The 24586-nt window shown below is 59.3% G+C and overlaps 2 protein-coding genes across 3 annotated transcripts in view; both read left to right on the top strand.

Moving 5' to 3' along the window:
* Nucleotides 1–1346: 1346 nt before the first annotated feature.
* BLOC1S4 (biogenesis of lysosomal organelles complex 1 subunit 4) lies at nt 1347–2087 on the top strand. Its single transcript, XM_056132843.1, has one exon. The coding sequence runs from the start codon at nt 1391–1393 to the stop codon at nt 2012–2014; it is 624 nt and encodes a 207-aa protein (XP_055988818.1). The 5' UTR covers nt 1347–1390; the 3' UTR covers nt 2015–2087.
* A 21351-nt stretch (nt 2088–23438) lies between these two features.
* KIAA0232 (KIAA0232 ortholog) overlaps nt 23439–24586 on the top strand; it is a 69198-nt gene continuing 68050 nt past the window's right edge. For both annotated transcript variants that reach the window (XM_056132769.1, XM_056132770.1), the window contains exon 1: nt 23439–23598. The gene's annotated coding sequence lies outside the window, so the exon portion shown is untranslated. The remainder of the gene's footprint in view (nt 23599–24586) is intronic.

Here is a 24586-nt window from a genome sequence, read left to right as displayed (position 1 = left end):
ACCCAAAGTTAGCAGAAAAGCAGGTGACTGAAAGATAGCTGGGAAGCAGGATGCTCTGAGGATGCAAAACAGGAGGCTCCAAATTTAGACAAATACACATTTCTCTTTTCAGCTGCCCAGAAAAAATTTTAATCGTACAAGGCTAACCACAAAAAACGTCTGGTTTCTGTACTAAATATGCTTGCTTGCTTTAGCTACTGAGAAAGTTGATCAACGTTGCCAAGCAGGATGTGATAAAAACGTATAAAAACTCTGTCCAGACTCAGGTTCAGGGCCGATCGTTGTGCTGAGATTGCTTGCAGGCTTAGCAGCCTCGCAGGTGAATAGACTCTTCCAGTCGGCAAACTAACTTGTTCGAGCCTTCTTGGAAAAATTCTCACTCTCACCAGCACCCCAGAGGGTTCCCTGAGCCCCACTAGGAATGACGCCCAAGCACAGAGCCAGGAACAAGCCCCATCCCCGTCCAAAAATGAGCAGCTCAAATCGACCATCGTTCCTCATCGCATACATCTCAGCTGAAAGTATTTCAAAGACGCGGTTAGGATAGCAGCTGCCACAGCTGGAGAGATGCTACAGCGGGCAAGACGTTTGCCTTGCTCGCAGACGACCCGTCCTTTCCCCAGCATCTTGTGGGGCCTCCGGCACTGCCCGGAGTGATCCTGCGTGCAGAGCCGGGAATAACCCCCGAGCACCGCGGGGTGTGGCCCAAACCATCGACCAGAGGGCAGCTGCAACTCCAGCCCTTTCCGGACGCGCGGGGCTGCAGCCCCGGCCTCCAGGGGCGCCCCCCTGCGGCCGCCCACAGACGCGCTCCACTCCCTGCCCTGCGGGTCTCCACGGGCCGGCCCGGGAGCGCAGCGGCTTTCCCCGGGAGGAGGCTGGCGAGCCGGGGCTGAGGCGCCTCCTCCGTGAGCCTCTTGAGACAAACCGGGTGGTTTGGGCGACGCCAGGGCCGAGGCGGAGGGAGCCGCGGGCTCTGCGGGGCGCGAGGACCGGGGCGTCACCTCACAATGCCGAGGGACTCGCGACCACACCCTCCGACGCTGGGGGCGGGGGTTCGCGTGGCGCCCTGGATGCACCCGGTGGGGCGCGGTCAGCGCCAGCGCCCCGCCCTCATTATGCCGCTGGGGGCCCCCGCCCGGCCCGGCCCCTTCACGTCACTCGGCGGCGCGCGCCCCCGAGCCACCCAGAGGGCCCGAGACGGCGTCGGCGCGCGCGCGCTGAGCGGAAATGAGCGCGCGTGCGCGCGCGGGCCGGAAGCGACGCGCCCGGGCCGCGCGTGCGCGTGCGCAGACGGGAGGCCGCGCGGCGTGCTGCGCGGGCGCGGGCGCCGCCGGAAGCCGGAAGCGGGAAGCCGGGAGCGGGCTCTGGAGCCCCGCCGGCACGGGCGATGGACGGGCTCTCCGGGGAGGACGCCGAGCCCCAGGGCGCCGCGTGGAGCGGGGACAGCGGCCACGTGTCCCAGAGCCAGAGCAGCGCGTCGGGGCCCTGGGAGGACGCGGGCCCCGAGCCCGGCGCGCCGGGCCGAGACCTGGCGCTGATGCGGCGCGTGGCCGCGAGCTACGCCGCCTGCCTGCTCCCGGGGCCCGGCGCGCCGCCCGAAGTGCAGGCGCTGGACGCCGGCCTGGAGGAGCTGCTGGCGCGCGTGGACGAGTTCGTGGGCATGTTGGACATGCTGCGCGGCGACTCCTCGCACGTCGTGCGCGAGGGCGTGCCGCGCATCCACACCCGGGCGGCCGAGATGCGGCAGGTGTACGGCAAGATCGACCGGCTGGAGGCCTTCGTGTCCATGGTCGGCGCCAGCGTGGCCAGGCTGGAGGAGCAGGTGGTCCGCGCAGAGGCCGAGCTGGGCGCCTTCCCCAGCGCCTTCCGCAGACTCCTGCACTCCGTGAGCGTGCCCGCCCTCTTCCACCGGGCGCCCCCGGGCCGGACCTCGCCGGGCCGCTACGAGCCCCCCGCCCTGTTTCGGACCGAGGACCACTTTCCCGGGCTCAGCGAAGCACCCCAGGTCTGAGGGGGCCGCAGCTCACCGCAGAGGACCCGGTCTGAGCGGGCCCCTCGCCCGGCCCGCGCGAAGCTTGGGGCGGTAAACTGCGGAGTGGGGCCCGCTCGCTCTTGGACCAGCCTTGGTGGTCTCACGTGTGGTTTTCTGTGTCTCCCGCGTCTGACCCAGAGGCAACGGGCGGGTCAGGAGTCGGGCGCCAGATGAACCTTGGGCCAGGGCTGCAGAAGCGTTGCCTGTAGTGGGCCCCGCAGCCCACCCCCCGGCGCCGCCTCACGGTTTGCACACTCATATGCTCCAAGGAAAACCATCAGCGCTCCCCTTCAAGCCTGGCTCCTCTTCCTCGTAGTGCGATTCGGGTTTCTGTAACTTGCTGGGGGAGGGGGGGGGGGTCCGGCGTTGGATTATTTGGCATTAAAACTTCCCGTGTAGCATGGGTTTGTAAGCTGAGAAAGTGCATGAATGCATTGGGGGCAGATTCTGCAGTTGTATTTGGTCACACTTGCCACGTCCCCAGCCCGTGTGCCCATCACCTTAATTTGCCAAGCAGTGTTTATACGACCTCTATATTGGCCTCTATATTGCAGCCAGTGTTTGGTTTCTAGTTATTAATACATTGTAAGAGTCTTATTGGAAACACTTTCTTCTGGGCAGTTTGATTGCTTGTTTGAAAACAGACCTGTGAGGTGGGGCAGCAGAGATAGCACATGGGGACCACAGTATGGGCCCGGTCCCGGCCAGGAGTGATCCCTGGGTGCCACTGGGTGTGACCCTAAAACAGCCAAATAGGCCTGAGCACAAAGGGGGTCGATGACCAACACACACAAGAAATGAAAATCGGGATTTTTATATGGGAGCAGGCCACGTGCAGGTGCCCAGCACTTAGTCTTCTTCCTGGCTCTACTCAAGGCTCACTCCTGCTGGTGCTCCGGGACCATACGCGGTGCTGGGGGCCCAACCCAGGCAAGCACCTTCCCCTGCTGTCTGCTCAGGCCACTGGAGTTTAGGATTGGGGTAAAGAAACGTGGATTGGGCACCTTCATTAGAAGGCAAATATGGAAAATTGACCTTTACTACCTGTGATGTATTCGATATGCCAAACACGGTAACAAGTCTCATAGTGTTACTTGGGCCCACTCAAATCGAACAATGGGAGGACAGTGACAGTGACTTTCACAGTATTTTTTTTTTGAAGGGGGTCACATCTGGTGGAGCTTGGGGGAGGTGTTGAGCCCTTGTATGGCGTGCAAAGCTTGTATCCAGCAGCATCTTCAAGCCTGGCCGAGGCATCTTACTGAGAGCGCCAACACTACCCCTGGAACATCTCTATGCGCCCCCTCCCCCCCACAGCCACTCCATTCCCACCTGGGTGATGCAGACCTCAGCTGCTCCCCTGCTTCCCTGTCCAGGCTCCTGACTGGGAGAACCAGAACACAGACCTGCGTGCATGAGCCGGGCTGACCCCCAGCACCTCCTCAAAAGGCGAGTAACCATAAGTAAGCCCAGAGCAGGGGCAGAGGGTCCGCGAGAGGAGCAGTACCCTGGATCTGGGTCTGAGCCAAATTGCAGAGAGAGACCCTAGCACCACCCCGTATGGCCCCACTGCCCCCCAAAACAGAACAAGAGACAGCGAGCATTGCTTAACAGCTTCGTTAGCCTCTTGAGATATTAACATGCCACTGGCATCTTTCCTGGTAGAGGTGTCTCCCGCCTCCCTGTCTTGTCTGGGCAGGAGGCCCAGCACGTCCCCTGGATGGGGTCTCCTTCCATGCTGGGGTTGTGCAGTGAGAGTTAATAATTTCTTAGGGTATGGTGCTGCCAGCAGGTCAATCTACCTATGAGGCGAGTGTATCAGCAGTCTGATGGCGCCTTCAGACTTCCAGATACCCCCAAATCGCTGCTGTGCCTTTGACCAGACCCCAAAAACTTAGGGTAATGTTTACCAAGAAAGTAAGCAGCCAAAAGTTAGGTATGTGGGAGACACACCCACAAACCACCTCCGGTTCAGCTATACAATTGGAGGCAAGGTCTCTCTGGTTCCTGATCAAACTGCTTAATGGCCATGATCCCAGAGCCTCGGAACCCAGTGGCTTTTGGCAGAAATATGTCTGGTCCCTGCAGTAGGTTACCAGCACTGGGTCACCCCAGGTGGAAATAGGTTTCATGCCTTGGCCTGTTCCCCCTGGCGGCTTGGTGGCCGCCATCCTCCAGAGGCCACTGGATGGTCAGGTTTGGGCCTTCAGTGACGAGACCTGCAGGGCCTCACGGGATGGGGTTGGAGCCATTCCTTTCCTCCCTGCCCCAATGAGACCCTGAGTCGCCGCCCACAAACAGCTTCTCTGGCTCCTTATCAAGCTGCTTAATGGCCATGATCCAAGCAAGAGACTCAGGAACAAATCTCAGAACCCAGCAGGTTTTGGCAGAAATCCCTCCAGATTTAATTGTTGAAATTTCAGAATTCCAAAATCGCGCAGCCACATCTGCAGCTGTGTGACATCATATGTTGTTCATAACCAGCAACAGAAAACAAATTGTCTACTGTTGACTTTTTGGCAGATCTGAGTGTTGGGGTAAAATCCCAAATAATAATGGTGGGTCTGGTGTCAAAATATTGAATGTAATCAAAGTAGAGAGTAACGTGGGAATCATCTGCCCCAGGAAGGGGGAGGGTGTGGGATGGGGGTATACTGGGTTTTTTGGTGGTGGAAAATGGGCACTGGTGAAGGGGCGGGTGTTTCAATGTATGACCGAGACTTAAACCTGAAAGCTTTGTAACTGCTCTCATGGTGATTCAATAAATAAAATGATTAAAAAAAAAAAAAAAGGAAAAAACAAAACTCACTGTTGTTGAAAACTCCTGTTGTTCATTGATTTGTTCAAGCGGGCCCAGTAACGTCTCCATCGTGAGACTTGTTGTTACTGTGGCATATTGAATACGTTATGAGTAGCTTGCCAGGCTTTGCCGTGCGGGTGAGATACTCTCGGTAAAACAAAAAACAAATTATTTCTTAGAACACAGTTTCCGAACTGACCTAAAAACCCCTATGATAAGGAAATGCATTTATTTTGTCTCTTTGTGTACATTATTTTTTAATTTAAAATATTTGGAGGTTTGAGGAGGTCACTGGCACCTCGTGCCCCCTGGTCTCTGGATGGTCCTGGAATACACCAGGTCCAGCCTATGGGGCCACCTGAGCAGTTCCTGGCCCTGCAGAGCTGGGACGGCCTGGGCCTCACGGCACTGTTTGGGATCCCCACCCCCCACGATGCTTTATATGTTTTTATTTAATTTTTCTTATTTCGGTTTATTTTCAAAGCAGTGGGAATTTCAAACCATCCCTGGTCACATGACATCCTGGGGCCTGCTCTCATGCGAACTGCGATACCCCCCTTTGTCAGTAGGGGGCGCTGAGAGCAGGAACGGCCTCAGAAGGTGCAGCCCTGGTTGGACTCTGGGACGCATCCACAGGTGCTGATGAGTCACAAGCGGCAGGACAGAAGCTGCCGGACTATGCCCCGTACAGCTCGTGGGGCAGGTGTGTGAAACAGTGGGCAGTGCCACCGTGTTTGTCCTTTTGGGTCTGACTTTTTTCTTTTTTTGGAGGTGGGGGGATTTGGGCTGCAGCTCCTGCTCAGGGTTCACTCCTGACTGTGCTTGGGGATCCTGGCAGTGCCAGGGATTGAACCCGGGTCAGCCACAGGCAAGCACCCTACTTGCTGTGCCCATGTCTGACCCCTGTCTGGCCCGTTTCACTTTAGATAACGTCTTCCAGTTGCCCGTGGCCGGTTTTCGTTCCCTTCGAAGGCGGGGAACCTCTGAGGGGCCTGCGCTCGCTCCATCCCGGCAGGGGCTTCTGACACTTTTCTGGCTATTGTGAATGACGCCCGTGTTGCTTTTGTCTGTTGTGTTTTGGGGCCACACCTGGTGGTGCTCAGGAGATTTGTGGTTTGTGGCAGTGCTCGGGGTTGAATCCAGGTGAACAATGACCCCAAAACAGAAGAGGCGAAAGACTTGAGACTTAAACATTGAAAACTCTTTTGTTGATTTTGTGTGCTTTTTGTTTGTTTGGAGGCCACACCGGTGGCTGCTCAGGAATCACTCCTGACAGTGCTCAGGGCACTATATGTGGAACCAGAAATCAAACCCAGACTGACTGCCTGCAAAGCCAGCCCCTCCCTGCTGTGCTAGCTCTCCAGTCCCTACACGGGAAACTCTTTAGTTGCTATTAAGAGGTAGAGGGAGGTAGAAGAATACAGGAGTGGGCAGGTGGGGAGAGAGAGCCCAGGCTGCGAGATGAAGCGCAGAGAGATGAGCGGGAGACACAGCAGGAGACGGGAATGAGGGGCGTGTGAGACGAGAATGGGAGGCTCAGACGGGGGCAGGCGCGTGGGGAGAACGGAATAAACGGCATCTGATCAGTAGCAAAATAAATAAAAAATAAAAGATAGAGGAAAGGGGCCGAAGCGATAGTACAGTGGGGAGGTCATTTACCTTGCACACCGCTGGTGTAGGTTCTTTTCTTTCTTTCTTTTTTTTTTTTTTTGCTTTTTGGGTCACACCCGTCAATGCACAGAGGTTACTCCTGACTCATGCACTCAGGAATTACTCCTGGCGGTGCTCAGGGGACCATATGAGATGCTGGGACTCGAACCCGGGTTGGCCGCATGCAAGGCAAACGCCCTACCCACTGTGCTATCGCTCCAGCCCCTGATGTAGGTTCTATTCCTGACATCTGTATGGTCCCCTGAGCACTGTCAGATGTAATTCCTGAGTGCAGAGCCAGGAGTAACCCCTGATCATTGCCAGGGGTTGATCCCCCCCAAAAAAAATACAGAAGAGAAGGCAAGTGCAGCCGGTAAGATGTTTACCTTGCACTTGGTTCACCCAGGTTCTATCCCCGGCACCCCATCTGGTCTGCCAAGCCCATGAGGAGTGATCCCTGAGCACAGAGCCAGGAGTAAGCCTGGAGCACAGCCAGGTGTGGCCCCAAAACCAAATAAAGTGAGAGTAATCCCAACAGTGCATTGCTGGGCCGGAGGAGAGCACGGGGCTAAGGCACTTTCCTTGCATGCATCCAACCCTGGTTCCATCCCTGGCACTGCAGGGAGCCACCCCCCCAGCGGAGACAGAAGTAGCTGCTGAGCACTGTTGGATGTGAGTCCCAACCGCACCAGAAAGACCAATGGACTGGGATTGAGGTCAGGAGTAAACCTTCAAATGTGGAGAGTTAATTTATGGCAAACGAGCTGAGACGTTGTGAGGAAGGGAAGGAGTGGGAAGAGACCCCCAGCAGGCCCCCGTCTCACACCGTTCACTTGGTGACAGTCGGAGCACAGACCAAGGGACATGCTGGCAGACCTCGCATGACTGGCTTAGGTGATTTAACTCCACTGGAGAAGAAAACAGAAGAAAAGGAAAATGCTGGCACACCATCCACCTGACATGAAGTACTCAGAGTGCCCCAGAACAATTCAGCAACCCTCTCAAGAGGTGGAGAGGAGCGCTTGAGAGACACCATTGGGTGGGATGTTTGCATGATGCAGCCCACGTGCGTTTGATCTCCAGCGTCCCTGTGGTCCCTCATGCACTTCCAGGAGTAACCCCTGAGCACTGCCAGCAGTGGCCCAAAAAGCCAAAAAAAAAAAAAAAAGGGAGGTCCATAGAGAAGCTCAGTGAACTGGACACATGCTTGGTCCTGTGTGGTCCCACGACCACTGGGGGGACTACCCCCAAAGCACCACCAGGTTTGGCCCAAAAAGATGCAGGGGAACAGGGAGAAGGGCTAAACAGCCACTTCCTCAGAAAGACCTGGAGACGGCCAGTGTCACATGGAGAAGCACCCAAAGTCACTGCTTACCAGGAGACAGAAACGGGGCATGCCCTTACCCCAGTGCAATGAGCTTGTTCCTCATGGCGCAGGGGCCACCAGTGTTGGGATGTGGGGAGAGGAAGCCCTCGGACTCTCTAGAAAACACCAAGGAGACCACAAAACATTAGAATGGGGGGTGCCAGGAGATAGCCCGATGGGGAGGGCACATGTCACTACGTGCCAACCAGGCTTGACCCCACAGGGGCAGCCCCCAAGGCACTTGAGCACTGCCAGGTGTGGCCTTGGAGAACCCCAGCGCCATGGGGTGGCCTAGTACTCTTGGCACTGCCAGACCCTGAGCTCTTGCACCAAATCACCAGCTCAACTGGCTGATAGTTGCTGGTGTGCACCGCCCCCACCCCGAACGCCAACTGAACTCCCACCTGGCCCAGCGTCCCCCAACTCGGCATCTAAGAACACCAGCGCATTAACTTGAAAGATCCACGCACGCCTGTGCTCATTGTGGCACTGCTTATTGATTGGTTTGGTTGCGGCCACACCTGGCGGTGCTCAGGGCTCACTCCTAACACCAAGCTCACGGATCACCCTTGGCAGGTCTCGGGTGACCATATGGGGTACTGGGGATTGAACCCGGGTCAGCTGTGTGCAAGACAAGTGCCCTCCCTGCTCTGCTGTCTCTCCAGGCCCTGTAGCACAGTTCACAGCAGCCAATATCTAGGTGAGAGGAGGAAGAGAAGGTCTGTGAATACAACAGACTCTGGGCAATGCAGAGAGATGCTGTCTGCCTCCTGCTGCAACGCCAGTGGATCTGTATAGGGTCAAAGTAGGTGAGAAAAAGGAAGAAAGGACAGGGGCCAGAGCGATAGTACAATGGGAGGGCACTTACCTTGCATGTGACCGACCTGAGTTCGATCTCTGGCATTCCATATGGTCCACCCAAGCACCGCCAGGAGTAATTCCTGTATGCAGAGCCAGGAGTAAGCCCTGAGCATTGCTGGATGTGGCCCCCAAATCAAAACCAAGAGGAAGAGAAAGAAGGACAAATGCCAGGTGATATCTGTGGTACAAAAAGGAACAAAGACAGGGAATGGAAGTGGGCAGCAGAGACAGTCTCTGGGCCCTGGCAGCAGACCTGAGGTGTGGGGACGTTAATGCTACTGTGAAAAGACAAAGAGAGCTCCGTGGGTTCCAAGCGCGCTGATGCTCTGCAGGCAGGAGTTCCGGGCTTGACCCCCGAGCCACACTCACTCCCAAGCCCCGCTGGGAACAACCTCCAAGATCCAAACCAGAAGTAGCAGCCCGTGGGCACCAGCCAGGCATGGGCAAAAGACAGACTTTCATAGTAAAAAGCATTCAAGCGTTTCTTTGGTTCCAGGCATCAAACCCAGGGCAACTTCCCGAGAGCTCTTTGGCTTGTGTGTTCTTTAGAAGCGCGTTGTCTGATTTCCCAGGCCCGGGGGTTTCGTTCCTGGCCTCTGGAATGTGAGGTGTGTGTGCACTCCTGCTTGCTCTCACCAGCCTGGGAGAACGGTCTCCAGACGTGAGGCAGGAATGTGATTTCTGCGGTTCTGAGATGAAGCCACCTCACGCCGGCTTCTGGATTTTATTTTGAAGGAGTTTTTGTCTGCACGTTGAAGTTGCAGAAATAGTTCCGCCAGCTTCTCACGTGCCCTTCACCCAGGGCTCCCGGGACAGCGTCTTACATAAAGCAGTGACGTCAGTCTTACATAAGGCAGCGCTGGAGGCTCGCTGCTCACAGATCCAGAGGCTGGCGCAGCTTTCTCTGCTCCCTCCTGCACCCTCCCGTCCCAGGACACAGGCCTTTGGGTCAGTCCCAGACATGCCTTGTGAGCGTCGAGGCCCTGGCTTCCCGGCGCCAGCTCTCCATGGCTTTGGTTTTGAATTCCAGGAGTGTCACATCCATAGAACCATCAGCATGTCATCACCGAGAGCGACTTTGTTCAGGGCCATGAAGACCTTGGCTCCGTCAGGTCGCGGGCAGCCCCTCGGACCAGTCCATTTGTTCTCAGTGTCCCGGCCGCCCCCACCCAGACTCCTTTGCCTCGGTTTCCACATTCCACAGCCAGCAAGGACTCAGCCTTGCACAAAGCTCTCTGTTCAGCTCCTCAGTCCTGCAGCCTTAGAATGCACTCTAGGGCACACCCAGGGGCCACCACACCATCCCAGGTCCCACATGGAAGGACATTCCCAGGATGGTCCAGGACAGAGAAGGCCTTCAGCAGGAGGTGTCATCAATACGCAGCCAGACCATGAGGGCAGAGCTGTTACAATGGACAGGAACTGCATGTGCTAATGCCCTGTGCTGACAGCAGAGGGCGTGTGTCCCAGTGCCTGTCAGAAGATCCCAGTGAATAAGGAATGAGGGAGTCGGGACTTGTCTTGTGGGGGGGGGGGGAGAACCCATTCACTGTGTCTTTGTCTGTCCTCGCCTGTACTGCGTGAATCCCAGCCAGGGCAAAGCCCTGGTGTGAAGAGCGGGCAGGAGCCAGGCCTTCTCATGGGAGGGTCAAACTGAGAGCACTTCAGGGAGGAGCCTCTGTGCCCAGGGAAGCCTCAGGCAGAGGGAGGGTGACTGATCCACAACAAGGCAGAGATGGAGCAGTAGAGCCCACCTGACTCGCCCCTCAGAGGGTCACGGAGACCACACAGCTGTGGTTTCGAGGTCTGGAGCACTGCGGGGAGGGATATACCAATATACTTCAGTTGTTCGGTTTGGTTTTACGGAGGTGGGGAGCCTTTGCGGTGCCAGAGATGGAACCCGAGCCTCTGTGCACGGCACCCACCTTCATCCCAAGCCCATCCGGCGAACCTTGAAGGGGTGTGAACCGGTGCCTGTAACCACAGTCTCATAGCACACCCGAGTGTGCACGAACCCGCGTGTGCCAGAGCTGCTTTTTTCCCAGGGTCTCCTACCAGCTCTAGCCGGGGAGGCACAGAGCCAGTACCCCAAACTCCAAATCCTGCCCCACCCCCACCCGCACGCCTGACACCCGCCTCTGGCCACTAGGTGGCAGTGTGGCACGGCCAACCTAGCAGCATGCGGGTGGCGGGCCTGGACGCGGTCACCTTGAACAGCAGAGAAACTCCAGCGCCGACGCTGGGCCTGTCTCAGAGCAGAGGCCGCGGGTGCGTGGGGACGCGGTGGCACGGACACAGACACGAAGTCCCGCCTGCCTCTCTCCCAGGGCGAGTTCTCTTCCCGGAACCCCATGGAACCCGGGCCCAAATTCCTGCCGGTCCCGCCTGCCACGGCCGTGAGGGCCAGCCACCCACCCACCCAGACAGCTAGACAGCTGGGCCTGGCCACGCAGGAGCCATGGGTGAGCCAGCTGTGGGCGGGCAGTCATGGCTTACAAAGCCGTTCCGTGGCAGGGTGTCCAGCCCCAGGACCGCCCCCAGCCTGTCTTGGGACCCACACATTTTAAGTTCGGTGACTGTGGCATAGATCTCCTGCCGCCCACGCCCCGACACTCTCCCCAGAGGCCCTGCTCCTGGGACCCCCGGTGCCCTTCCGTCCCTGTCCAGTTGCGTTGGAGGACCAGGACGCACACTGGCTAAGCCTTGGCATGGCCCCTGCCCTTCACACAGTGGTGGCCCAAGTGGTGGGCACCCCTCTGGGACCCCAGGAAAGCCTTCCCTGAGCCTGCCCCACCCTATCGTCCCCCCCGGGTTGGGCCTGTCCGCGAACAATCGTCTTTGCTGTCTTTGCCGCAGGCTGTGGCTGCCGTGGCTACGAGCCCAGGACAGGCTGCCCAGGGCAACGGCTGGACTGTGCTGTTTGCAGAAGTGATGCCCTGCAATGGAGGGCCATTAGCACGTGAGGGCAGCCCGCCGAGGGCAGGGGTGGCGTCAGAGGACCGGGCGGCTGCTGACCTTTGCTCAGGAGGCCATTGGCCTCCCCGGGCCTTCTCTGGAGTCCCACCACCCCCAGCAGAGCCCACGGTTGCAGACCAGCCCGCTGCTTGCAGACGGAGAAACTGAGATCCCAAGGAGTGGTCAGCCTGAGCCCACAGCACCCGGGGCAGCGCCAGCAGAGTCCCTCCCAGAGGTCCCCGCTCCACCCAGCAGGCCCATGTGCCCCAGAGCCAAAGGGGGCAACAGTGCAGATTGCCTCTCGTGTTTAGACTGCTTTACTTTGGGGGTTTCCCCCAGCCTGCACTCAGGGATCACTCTCCTGGCAGTGCTCAGGGGACCCTGCAAGGCGTCTTCTCTGCTGCCCCATCTCGCGCCTCTGCTGCAGCCCTCCCTGGGCTCCTGAGGAAGGATCCCGCCCTCACTCACGGACGCTGGGGCAGAGCACAATGACACCTCCAGATGCGCCGACACCTCGTTGGGTGACCGGTGGGTTGGGGATAGCTGCCCACGTCCCTGCTCTCTGTGGGCTTGCTCTGGGCGTGACAGGCCGGCCCTGGGGTCCTGCCAATGCAGCGGTGACCATGGGGTCAGCCGCCGGCCCTCTGTCCCTTCCTCCGACCCACAGCTGCCAGTCTTTCTCCTCCCCCCGAGCTCCCAGCTGTCCCTGATGCCTGCCTGTCCCACCTGCTCCGTGGCGCTGTCCCCCTCTCCGGCCCTGGCCTCCAGTCCCTCCTTCCTAACCAGAAAGGGTGTCAGAGCTGAGGGAGCAGGAGCCACAGACGAGCAGTCAGGGGCGGCCTCCTGCCTGTCCCCCACCAGAGACCCTCAGCCTGGGAGCAGGGGGGCGCCCTAAGGGGGGGCAGAACCCCTAAGAAGCACGATTTTAGGAGTCGGAGAGACGGTAGTGGGGAAGGCGCTGGACTTGCATGTGACCAACCGGGTTCGACCCCCAAGTAATGTCCCCCGAGCCTTGCCAGGAGTAACCCCAAGCTCAGAGCCAGAGGAAGTACCGAGCATGGCAGCGTGGCCCAAAAACAAGAAAGAAAGAGGGCACAGCTGCGGCCCAGCGGCACTGACTCCGGGCACTGCTGCACCAAAGCCCATAGGAACTCGGCTGGGCACCCAGCTGTGGGCGAGGGCCTGGCGCCTGTACAGGTACCCCACACACACCTCCCACGAGGCCGGCCTGGGACAGAGCATCCCCCTTGGAGCAGTCGGGGCTTCAGGGCACAGGGTTTGGGGTCCTCCACAGTGGAGAAGGCTGTAACTGGACAGAGGTGGTTACTCCTAACACAGCTCTGACCGTGCACTGACCGTGTAGGGCTGAGCTCGGTGCATTTCTCCTCAAGAGTTTATAGAAAGAGAGAGGAAGAAGAGAGGGAGGGAAGGAAGGGAGGGGGAGTGGGAAGGGAGAAAGAAGGGAGGAGATGAAGGCAAAGAAGGAGGAAGAGAAGTGAGGGAGGGAAGTAAAAGGGAGGGAGGAGAGGGAGAGGAAGGGATGGGAGTGAGAAAGAAAAGAAAGGAAGAGCAAGGGAGGGAAGGAAAGGGAGGGAGAGGAAGTGAGGAGGAGGGAGTGAGGGGGAGGGAGGGAAGAGGACCGAGAAGGATGCACTGTCACCTGGCCCTGATCTCACTGCAGACCCCACAGTAGATCCTTTACTCACATTTGACCTTCACCGTGACCTGATTTCCATCACCAGGCAGGGGTCAAAGGTGCTGTAGGACGTTCTGGGCTGAGACTGGCACGTGGGCACCTGGCGGGTGGCAGGCAGCCCGCAGAGCAGAGGCGGGGCTGTCCTGTGTCCAGCTCTGTGCAGTGAGGCCTGTTTGCCCGGTGGTGTCTGATCCAGGCTCTGGGGGCTGGGGCCCAGGGCCAAACCTCCCTGCCCTGCTCAGCCCCACTGTTCCTGCGGCTCAGTTTCCCCAGAGAGACTACCACAGGGGTGCGGAGGGCCCCTTCTGAGGCACCCAACTGGGCCGCAGGCTCAGGGTTCTGGCCCCAGTAAAGAACAGCCCGGGAGAGGGCCCTCCCCTCTCTGTTGCCTTTTGGGGGGTGCTGGGCCACTCAGAGGTGCCCAGGGCCTACTCCTGGCTGTGTGTTCAGGGTCTCGGGGTCGGCTGGCTCGTGCAAGGCGAGCCACTCCCCGCTGTGCTGCGGCCTGGCCCCTGGGCTGTTTTCAAAACAAAATGGTTAGGAAGAGACTTCACTCTGGCTCTGGGCCTCTGTGGGAACCTCCTTATGCTGCCATCCACATGTGGCCCCCTGGAGTGTCCCCCAACCCCCAGCTATCACGTGACCTGCCTGACCTGGGGGCAAGGGGCAGGGAGTGAGGGTGTCGGCCTGACACCTGGGAATAGAGCAAGGTCCTGAAATCCGGAGCCGCAGCCCCCGGAGGGCCAATAACTGGGGGTCACTCTTAGAATCTGTGGGACCCCCATGCTCCTCACAGTGGAGGAACCTCCCGCTTGTCCTGAAGGCCCACACCTTTCTCTCCCCTCCAGATAGACCCTCTGTCATTTTTTGAGAGTGTCCACCTTCAGCCCAGCACACTCAGCAACCCGAGGGGCGCTCGGCCAGGCTCCCAGTCAGGAAGGATCCTTCCAGCGGCAAGGAGCTTCATGGGTGGCGCGCCACGGCCCCTGACCCGTCTCTGCTCTGGCAGAATTTCCAAAAGTGGAAGGAGCCTTGCTCGGGGTCTGCCCGCATCAGCAAGTGACCCCGATCTGGTCCTCATTTTCCCCAGCTGCAAAATTAGGGGACTGGCTGGAGTATCAGGCCTGGAGCGCCACTGACACGGGCGGCCAGGATCTAAGAAGCAAGTAGGCTAGGTCACCGCACGTGGCTCCGAGTCTACCGCAGCCCACGCCCCGTGCAGGGCACAGGCACAGGGACAGGACATGGGTGGGTGGGGACAAAGGGTTGGCAGGAGCCTGGCTGCTCTCACACCCTCCCACCCACCTCCAGGGTGGGTAGCGTCCTTCCACCCGGGCATCTGACCCACTTTCCTGCTGCCTGGCACATCCCGGCCTCTGCAAGGCTCCTGCTGGGCCCCATGTCAGGGGCCTGGTGGGGGCAGGAGGGCCCCAGGGGCTGGCAGATAGATCCCAGATGAGGGCACTGCAGGGACTGGGTGCGCAGGGGCTCTGGCTCTGACTCTCCCGACGGGTTTTACTTTCGCTTTTTGATTCCTAGTGTCTAGATGAAAATCTTTTGTTATCTCATCGCCTCCAGCTGTGCCCAGTGCGTTGCCCAGCAGCACCACAGGGCAGGGGACCCGGACCACAAGTCAGGAAAATCAGAGGAAAAATGCAGCAGAGGCTGCCTCGAGGCCCTTCCAGGCGGCTCGCCCCACACTTCTGTCTCTCCAGACACACGCGCACAAATATGCACACAAGCACGCGTGGCATTCAGGCAAACACACCAACATGCAGTGTACTCAAACGTGCACATCTACGCACATGCATGAACACAAGTGTACCCACACACGTGAACTCAGGCACATGCAGTCACACATGGGCACTCAGGACACACACATCCACTCAGATACACATATGCACACAGACTCACATGTGCACTCAAGCACACGCACAGACACACATGCATTCAGGCACACATGTGCACTCAGGTACGTGCACTCAGACACACATGTGCGCTCAGGCATAAGCACCCAGGCACCCACATGTACTCAGGCACACACGTGCACTCAGATACATGCACTGACACACATACATGAACTCAGGCACACATGTGCGCACACACTCCTGCAATCACCGTGCAGCAAGTCTTCACTAAGCAGAGATCAGCGCTGGGCCTGCTGCCGTGGCTCTTGCTGTGGCCGTCCGCGAGGCATCCTGGGAACCAGGATGTGGGTGTCTACAGGAGAAGATGACCCGAGCCATAGTTTCATTAGGACCACGCCGAAGGCCGCGAAAGAAAATTCTGGGCATAGGAGATGATAGCCTCAGGCAGGTCAGGGAAGACTCTGCAAGAGAGAGGAAGAAAGTGGGTCAGTGTGCTGTGCAGAGGCCGGGGCCAGCTGGGGACAGGGAGGATGCGGGGACAAGCACACACTTTCTGCTGGGGGAGTTGCCCAAGGACGTGCTGTTCAGAGTGGCCCAGCCTGGGAGCTGCCCACAGCCCTCACCTGAGGGGCCTTGTCTCCAGCGCCAGGCTCTCAAGACAGCAAACGAACCCCCCCCCCACACACACGCATACACATAAGCACACTCTCTCTCTCTCTCTCTCTTTCTCTCGCTCTCTCTCTCTCTCTCTTTGTCTTCCCCTGCCCCAGAATACCTTCGTGAAACAGCCAGGCAGGCACAGACCCAGAGGTGAGCAGTCAGCGGTCCTGGGCAGAGGACCGCCCAAGGCCCTGGGCTCTCGCTCTATGGCAGCAATGGCTCCAAGGTGCAAACGCTGACCGAACTCAGCAAACATGCAGGGCCGTGCACATCCCAGGAAGCCATTCCTGAAGAAAGGTTGAAGGAGGCAGATGGGGTGGAGCGAGTGAAGATGGAGGGAATTAGGACTGTACAGGAGGGAGGCAAGAAAGGGGGAGGGAGGAAGGGGGACCCAGAGGGGCGGGGGAGGAACGAAGCCAGACAAGAAAGGAGGGTAATGGCTCTTGACTTCTGACACTGTCAATGATGACTCCCCAAGCACATCATTTCAATTATTTTATTAGTTTTTATTTACCTAATTTTTAAAAAAATCTGTACCTAGCGACACTCAGGCAGGGATTGTTCCTGGCTCCTGGTGTTACTCAGGGACCATGTGTGGTGCTGGGGGTCAGTTCATGCAGGGCCAGTAGTTCCCCTCCTGGGCTCTTTCTCAGTCGGATATGCCTTGATTTGAAGGTCCCATTCTTGAAGAGCCTCACCTGGAAGACGGAGCTGCCCTGGGATTTCTGGTTGGGGGAGAGGGACATTTATGTGTGCATGTGTGTGTGTACATGTGTGTTTGTGTGTGTGCATGTGCATATGTGTGTGTGTGTGCATGTGCATATGTGTGTGTGTGTGTGCGTGTGCATGTGTGTGAGTTCTTGCACACATTGGTCTACCATTTGCAGCCTTGTTCCAGGAGCTCTGGCCTGGCCCATGAAAACGGGGCCATGGAGATCTTTAGGTGCTGGTGGCCCTGCCTTCCAGGGCTCAGGGATTAATGTGGGTGGCCTGGACTTCAAATCCAAGATGCCAGGGGCCAAAGAGAAGGTACAGTGGGTGGGGCATTTGCCTTGCATGTGGCTGACCTGAGTTCGATCCTCGGCATCCCATACGGTCTCCCAAGCACCGCCAGGAGTAATTCCTGAGTGCAGAGCCAGGAGTAACCCCTGAGCATTGCCAGGTGTGACCCAAAAAGAAAAAAAAATCCAAGATGCCAGAGATGTCCTGGGGTGCCCTGTGCCCTGACCAGGTGTGAGTGGGACAGGGCTGAGCCTATATTCCAGGTCTGGACCCAGACACTCCCTATGGGACTTAGGGTGGGGTACTGCCCTCTCGGGGTTGGCATGGGACTACTCGGTGTGACACTGATAGCTGGCCCTGAGGGATGCTTCCAGGAAGGAGACGGAGGGAGGTTGGATGTACAGAGTCTATGCAGACACATCCCTCACCGTGTTGTCCCTGGGTCCCTGCACTGTCAGGTATGCCAACTGGGAGCAGAGAACCGGTTCGGGGGGATGGTGCTTGCCTTACCTGGTTCAAATGTCCAGCGGAGACCCCTGGCATAGAACTTGGGGTGGGCCCTTGGGATGCCTGGAGAAGCTCTCAGCCATGCGTGAGGTCCAGGGAGCACACACTTACACACATTCACATATACAATCACACATTCACAAAGAACATCACCCACTTAGAGGGACTCACACACTCACATGCACACACTCACCCATATACACTGTCTGCTCTTCTAGCTGGCTGCACGCGTTTGGCTCATGCCCACACCCTGACCTCGTTTCCTTGTCCAGCTTGTCGGGGTTCTGACTCCATCCCCCAAATCTCCCCTCCCCACTCATCTTTTCCAACCCTGGTAAGTGCAGTGGTCAGAGCTGCTACTTGTGAAGATGATGGTGCCAGAGGGGCCAGGGAAGCTCCCAAGGAGCCCTCCTGTGTGTTCCCGGGGGTGGGGGCAGCGTGTGGGGTACAGACAGACGGCTGTCTGCTCCCCTCCCTCACTCATGGTCACCTGTAGCCGCCTGCGTCAGAGAGCAGACACAGAGTCCGACCTGCCCACCTCCCCTCATGCACTACAGGTTCCAGAAAACCAGGACTTCCCACAGATGGTGAAGGAGAGCAGGCCCTGGCTAAGACTAGCACAACCTGCTGTGGCTATGTGTGTATGCACACAAGCAGACAGTCACACGCAGAGTGACTCACACACCCGCACATACATACAGTCACGAAGGACTTCCATTCATACATGCACACAGTCACACACTCAAAGAGGGACTCACACATTCACACACGCAATTACACACATTTACACACAATCACAAACACATTCACACACAATCACACATGGGGGGCTCACACACTCACATGCTCGTACTCACAAATTCACATATTCATTCACACATACTCACAGAGATACACTCACATTCACACATACACACCTTCACATATGCAATCACACACTCACAGAGGGACTCACACACACATTCACATATACAATCACACATTCACAAAGAACATCACCCACTTAGAGGGGCTCATACACTCACAGGCACACACTCACCCATATACACCTTCACACACAGAGAGAGACACACTCACACTTGTGCATACACACATTTACATACACAATCACACACTCACAGTGGAACTCAAACTCACACACTCACACTCACCTATACATACCTTTACACAGAGACACACTCACACTCGCGCATACACAATCACAGAGGGACTCACACACAGAGAACCAACAGTGGCCCCTTGGCCCTGACGGGGTCTGGGCTAGTGAGGGGGAGTGTTTTTTCCCCAATGTGGACTCACGTGACTCCTCACCCCCTTCACCAGCCTCTGGGCTCAGCCCCACAGGTCAGAGAGGAGGTGAACTGCCCCGTTCAAGGCCAGCACTGATGGGACGTGCTGGGGCAGCCGCTGCCCACAGTCCTGATCTCGTGGCTGAGGTCGCCGCGCTGGGCGGTCCAGCAAGTGTCCCAGTGTCAGTGTGACCCGCAGGTCTCCCTGGCGTGCTCCCAGGACCTGCCCACAGGCTCCGCTCTGCAGGGGAGGAGTAAAAATAGCCAGTGGCTGGGCGCGGCTGGGCTGTAGGTAGCAAGGCAGGTCTTTCCGTGACTCGGGCTCTGTGGAGCATTAGGGGACCTGCGGGAGAGGCTGCCTGCCCAGAAGGGGGAGGGTGCCGGGAAGGCTTCCAGAAGGTTCCCTGGGTAGTGACAGAGGCTGCATTCCACTGGGGGATCAGCACTGCAAAGGCACAAAAACCAGAGGCCGGTGAGGGCAGGAGCCCAGGGGGCCCCGGGGGCAGCTTCAGGGCAGCTGGGGCCAGGGAGGGGGTGGGAGTGGGCGAGCGGTGACACATCTTGGCGTGGATGATGCATCTTAGCCAGGTTCCAGCTTCCTGACTTCCTTGAGCTGGACCCAGTGAGGCCTGGACTCCCATGCTCTGGCCTCTGCGGCCCCCAGGTGCCCCAAGGCCTCGACCCTATGTAGGTCTGGACCTGGGCACGAGAGCAGCAGCCCCCCAAGAGGGCTTGCTCTGGCCCCCCTGGATTAATACCCTCTGCCCTCAGCCCTCGCTCAGCAGAAGCCACACGTGCTGACAGTTCTGGGCGACCCTGGCCGGCTCCTTCTCTCCTGTCCCTTCCCCACCTGCTGGGACAGGCGAGCTCTGCTCAGAGCTCTGGACACACACGTGTCAGCTCCTGGGTCAGAGGTCAGATGTGGGTGTCTGGGGCAAAAGCCAGGCATCGGCCCTCAGGGGACCCCTGCCCTGTTCTCCGCAGTTCTTGGCTGTGGCCCCTGCCTCCAGCCTGAAGGGTGAAGCCTTCTCACCCGTGACTCTCGGAGGAGCCTCTGAGGGCGCGTGCGGCTGGCCGGGGTCAGCCTTTTGTCACCTGTGCAGGGTCCTCACGCTGTGGGCTCTCACCCACTCCAGCTCTGGACATGAGCACTGGGCATCTTGGCGGCATTGCTCTGAACCCTTGACCTGGAGTTTGCTTTGGAGGACGCCACCAGAAAGCCCCAATGTTCACCCTGGCCCTGAGGACCCCAGGCAGGGTTACGTGAGCGCCTAACTCCTTAGCAGTGCAGCCTTCAAATGACGGGCTGGCCGGTCTTTTTTTTTTTAAGCTTTTTTCTTTTTGACTTTGGGGCCAAGCTCAGCAGTGGGGCTCAGGGAAGCTTATGGGTCGTGCTGTCCCCACTGTGACCCGCTCCCCTGGCCTCATCACTGCCCTCTCACCCTGAGTTCCTTCCCAGAGCCTTGCCCACTGCTCCTCAGAACCTCGGAAACCAAGATCATCAGGGCTAAAAGGCAGGCTGAGAACTGAAGCCACCTGTGGGATGGAGATGGCAGCTCTGCTCCCCTGGGGTGGGGTCCTCAGGACCCGCTGTGAACCCCATGGGGCTTGCGTTCCAGGGGACTGGCTTAGGGGCTTCACTTCTCCACGTCTGTGAGGTAAATGGGAGTAATAATGTGGCAGTAATACTGGGTGGGGGGGTTGAGTACAAAGTAAGAGGACTTGGGGACAGCAGATGGTCCTGGTGCGGGCATCCTTGATCCCCTCCTGCCCCATGCCCTGTCCCTGGCTCCCAGTGGGTGAGATTCTGCGTCCTGCTTCCCTGGGCCACTCCTCCCAGCAGAGACTCCTGTGTGGCTCTAGCCTTTCTCTCTCCTTGCTCTCAGCTTCCTGGTGCCACTGGGCAGCTGTGTGGCAGCTGAGGCACTCCGGGGCCCCTGGACAAGAGCTGGCACCTCCTCCATGGCCCCATTGTGGGCTTCCCGGGACCTGCCTCCAGAAACCCATGTTCAGGGCTGCTTCTGGACACCCGCTCCTTCCGTTCTGAGTCAGGTTGTAGTTACTTGGCCTGGAGACAGTCGAAACCCACCTGTGCTCTCAGGCCTGCCCAGTCCCGAAGGCTGAGCATTGGGGGATCTTCCTTTTGCTTCTAGTAATGGGGATGGGGTGAATAAAATCTTCAATCCTTTTCTTGGTCTGGGGCAGAGGTGGGGGCACTGTGAGACTGAGAGGTGGGGGAAGATGCCTCTTTGCAGGAGAGGGGGAGGGGGCGTCCCTGTCTACAAGGTCCCCCAGACTGAGGGCAAAGCTTTAGGGTCCTGCCTGCGGCTCCAGCCTCTCCCGCCAACCCGGGTTTGATTCCCACATCCTGTATGGAATCCAAAGGCTTGGAGACATCAGGTGCTCTGTGGCTGTTCCTGCCATCTCCATCTTTTTTTTGGGGGGGGCATATCCGGTGATGTTCGGGGTTACTCCTGGTTCTGTGCTCAGGAATCAGTTCTGGCAGTGCTCAGGAGACCATATGGGGTGCCAGGGATCAAGCCTGGGTCAACCACGTGAAAGGCAAGCGCCCATGTGCTGCCTCTCAAGCCCCATCTCCCTTCATCTTTTCACTTAAATTTCCTTCTTTCTGGGGGCCAGAGCAATCGTACAGCCAACCTGGGTTTGATCTTCAGCATCCTATATGGTTCCCTGAGCACTGGGAGGAATGATCCCTGAGTGCAGAGCCAGGAGGAAGCCCTGAGCACCACTGGGTGTGGCCCCCAAACAAAAACAAAGACACCAACTGTCCCTCCTTTCTGGAGAAGACCAGCTTCTTGCCACAGCCATCAGCCACAGCATCATTTCGGTATGTGCCCATAGACACTGCTGGCCGCACCAGTAAGCTTCAATTAGACCCGCTTCTCTATCAACACTGGGCACCAGGGCTGTTAGTCACCGTGGAATGACCTGGTGGAGGACTCCCCGGCGTCCCTCGGTCCTTATTTACCACTCAACCAATGTTTAGCAAGTGCGCCGGCTGCGTGCTTGGCCTGGGGTGCCTCCCTGCTCAGGGCAGAGCTGGGTCAGAAACAGAAGAGCAGACTGGGAAGTGCAGCGTTCGGGTGTGATGGGACAAGCCAGAGAAGACAACCATGGGGCTGGGGTGGGAGAGGCGTAAAGGAGGTTCCCTTGGGGTTGTAGGTCTTGGGTGGGGGACACTGAACTTAAGATGCACACTAAAAACTTGAGATGCACACACGTGCGCGTACACACACACACCCATACCCCAGGTACCTCAAGGAAGGTGAGCCACTTTATGTGGACAGAGGTTAATGTCACTGAAAAGTGACATTGCAGCTAAACCTGGAAAACAAGGAGCCAGCCTGGGAGTAGGAGGAATTTCCTGGGCAAAGGCCCTGGGGGCTAGCACCAAGCACTTCTTTGAGAACTTTTACAAAGTGTTTCAAGGATTAGGGGCTCTTTTGTCAAGGAAACATTTAACAAATTATTTTCTTCAGGGAGTATTTTAAAATCTTACCTGTAATCTCCATCCTTCTAATCCAAATTAATTCTAACTCTATTTAAACACCTCCTCCAAGAAGTCTCCTTCCACTTTTTTTTTTATAAAAACTGTTGTTTAAATGAGAAAAATAAGATAAAATGAGCTTTCTCTCTCTCAAGTTACCTTGTTTCCCTTTTTTGAGCATAGCTGATAGATTGTTACTATTTAAAACCTTTGACAGAATGAGTCCTTTCATAAAATAATGACATAAAGTCACCTCAGCTACAGAAATAAGAAATTGACCACTCTGCAGATGCCGTGTGTGGAATGTTTATGGGGGTGGTGGTGAAGACACTTTTTACCAGTCTGTGACACCTGGATATGGCCAGACTCAACCCCCTCCACCCCTGGGCTCCCGTGACCCTTGCTCCCTACTGTAACCTGGGACTTCCCACACCCTGCAGTCTTCCTCCGCCTCTTGAGTCCGATCTCCCAGAGGGCAGGGCCACCTGGCTCAAGCCCAGGCACAGGGCAGGTGCTCCCGGGCGACTGGCTGAACTGAGGCTGCGATTCCTGAGCAGAGACATTCCAGAAGGAAGCAGGGCGGGGGGCAAGGTGCTGAAGGGAGCACGCGAGGCTAGGGGAGCCCTCCAGGCCCCAGAGGCAGGTTCAAATCCTTGGCAGTGAAGTCGGGGGGGGGGGGGGGGGATCAGGAATGCCCAGCTTGCTCCCAGCGGCAGGGCCGGGGGGTTCTGGGCCTGCGCCCTGACTCTGCCGGGCGCAGTCGGGGCTTCTCGAGGACAGCCCGGAGCGGTCCCCTCCAGGGTCCAGTAGCCCCTGCCCGCGTGGGTGATCGGCGACGGTGCGGGAGAGGCCGCGGGTGCGGGGCCCTGCGGCTTGCGGGCGGGCGAAGTAGGTGACCTCCCCGGGGCCTCCGTCCCTGGGGGCGGGGGCTGCTGTCTGGCCTCTTTTTCGGGCAGTCGAGACGGGTGGGGCGGGAAGGCTCGGACGCAAAGGTCAGCGCCCCACGTGCCTCCCACTCCAGACGTTTCTTCGTTCCCGCCTGCTTTCCGCTGCCGTGGCGCTCGGGGGGCCTCCTCGGGTCAGCCCTCGCCGGGCGCGGGGGGCGGGGGCCGCCTCCCCCGGGCAGGTGGCGGGGCGGCGGCGGCGGCGGCGGCGGCGTGACGTCACCGCGGCGCGCGGCCGGGCGGAAGGATCTGGAGCGCCGCGGCCGCGGGGCGCTGAGGCCGGTTGCCGGGCAACGGAGCGGGGCGGCCGCCTCCCGCCCTCCGCCGAGTGGCGCCGGCCGCCGCCGCCGCTTGACGTCAGGCGCAGGCCCGGCCGCCCGGCGCTCGGCTGCCCCCGGAGCCCCGCAGCGCGCGACAGGCGCCCCCGCCGGCCGCCGCGCCCCCGGCCGCTCGGCAGGTACGCGGGGAGGCCGGGCCGGGCCGGGCGGGCGGCGGGGCGGCGGGCCGGGGACGGCGCCGGGCCGCGGGGCTGCGCGGGCCGCGGGCTGCTGCGGGGGGCGGCGGGCGGGCGCCGGGGCGTGAGTCCGCACAATGGCCCGGCCCGCCCGCCGCGCGGGGACGGCCGTGGAGCGGCGGCCCCGGGGGCGGCGCGGCGGGGCGCGGGGCGGGCGGCGGCCGCGGCGGGGCGGGCGCGGGCGGCCCGGGGGTCCTCGCCGCGCCAGCTTTGTCCTTTCGGGGCCCCCGGGGCGCCGGGCAGCGCCGCGGGGCGGGGCGCGCGGACTGACGGGCGCGCCGGCCAATGGCGCGGCGCGCGCGGGGCGGGGCGGGCGCGGCGCAAGGTTCGGCGAAGGTGACGGGCGCGGGCGGGCCGGCCGGACCCCGGGGCGCCCCCTGCGCCGCCCCCTCGCGGACCCGCCGCGCCTGGGCCCGGCTCGTGGCGGAGGCCCGCTCGTGGCCTCCTCGGCTGCCCGCGGGGGCAGGGCCCGCACGCTGCTACCTCGCGCGCGGGGCGGGGCGGCGGGCGGGGGCCGGCGGGGGCCGCGGCCCCGGGAGGGAATCCGTCCCCGCCTCCGCCGCGCCGGGCCCCGGGGCGCCTTTCCCTCCGGCGCCCCGCGGCGGCCGGGCGTTCGGCGTGCGGCCTCCCGGGGCGCGGTGGGCGAGGCCGCGGGTGGGCCGGCGCCCTGGCCCGAGGCGGTGCTGCGCAGAAAGCGGTTTCTGCGGTCGAGCCCCCAGGTTGGCTGCTTCTGTGCGCCGGGAGGGCCCGGGCAGACGTCGCGACCCTCCACGCGCGCTTTGCGCTTACGGCAAGGGAAGTCTACCCTGCTGCGTCCTGAAGGTCAGAGAGTCTTCCCTGAGGTCTCTCGGATGGTCCAGCCTCGCGTGGGCACTCCAGGGCTTTGGACCACCTCTCGGTAACTCACGGTTCCCAGTCTCGTGCTTCCACG

This window comes from Sorex fumeus, unplaced genomic scaffold, assembly GCF_029834395.1.
Source record: "Sorex fumeus unplaced genomic scaffold, SorFum_2.1 ptg000095l, whole genome shotgun sequence".
Classification (NCBI taxonomy): Eukaryota; Metazoa; Chordata; class Mammalia; order Eulipotyphla; family Soricidae; genus Sorex; species Sorex fumeus.
This window is presented reverse-complemented; position numbering and strand designations above follow the sequence as displayed.

Excerpts from the sequence above, each read along its gene's own strand:
- BLOC1S4 (XM_056132843.1), top strand. The coding sequence starts at position 1,391 with ATGGACGGGCTCTCCGGGGAGGACGCCGAGCCCCAGGGCGCCGCGTGG.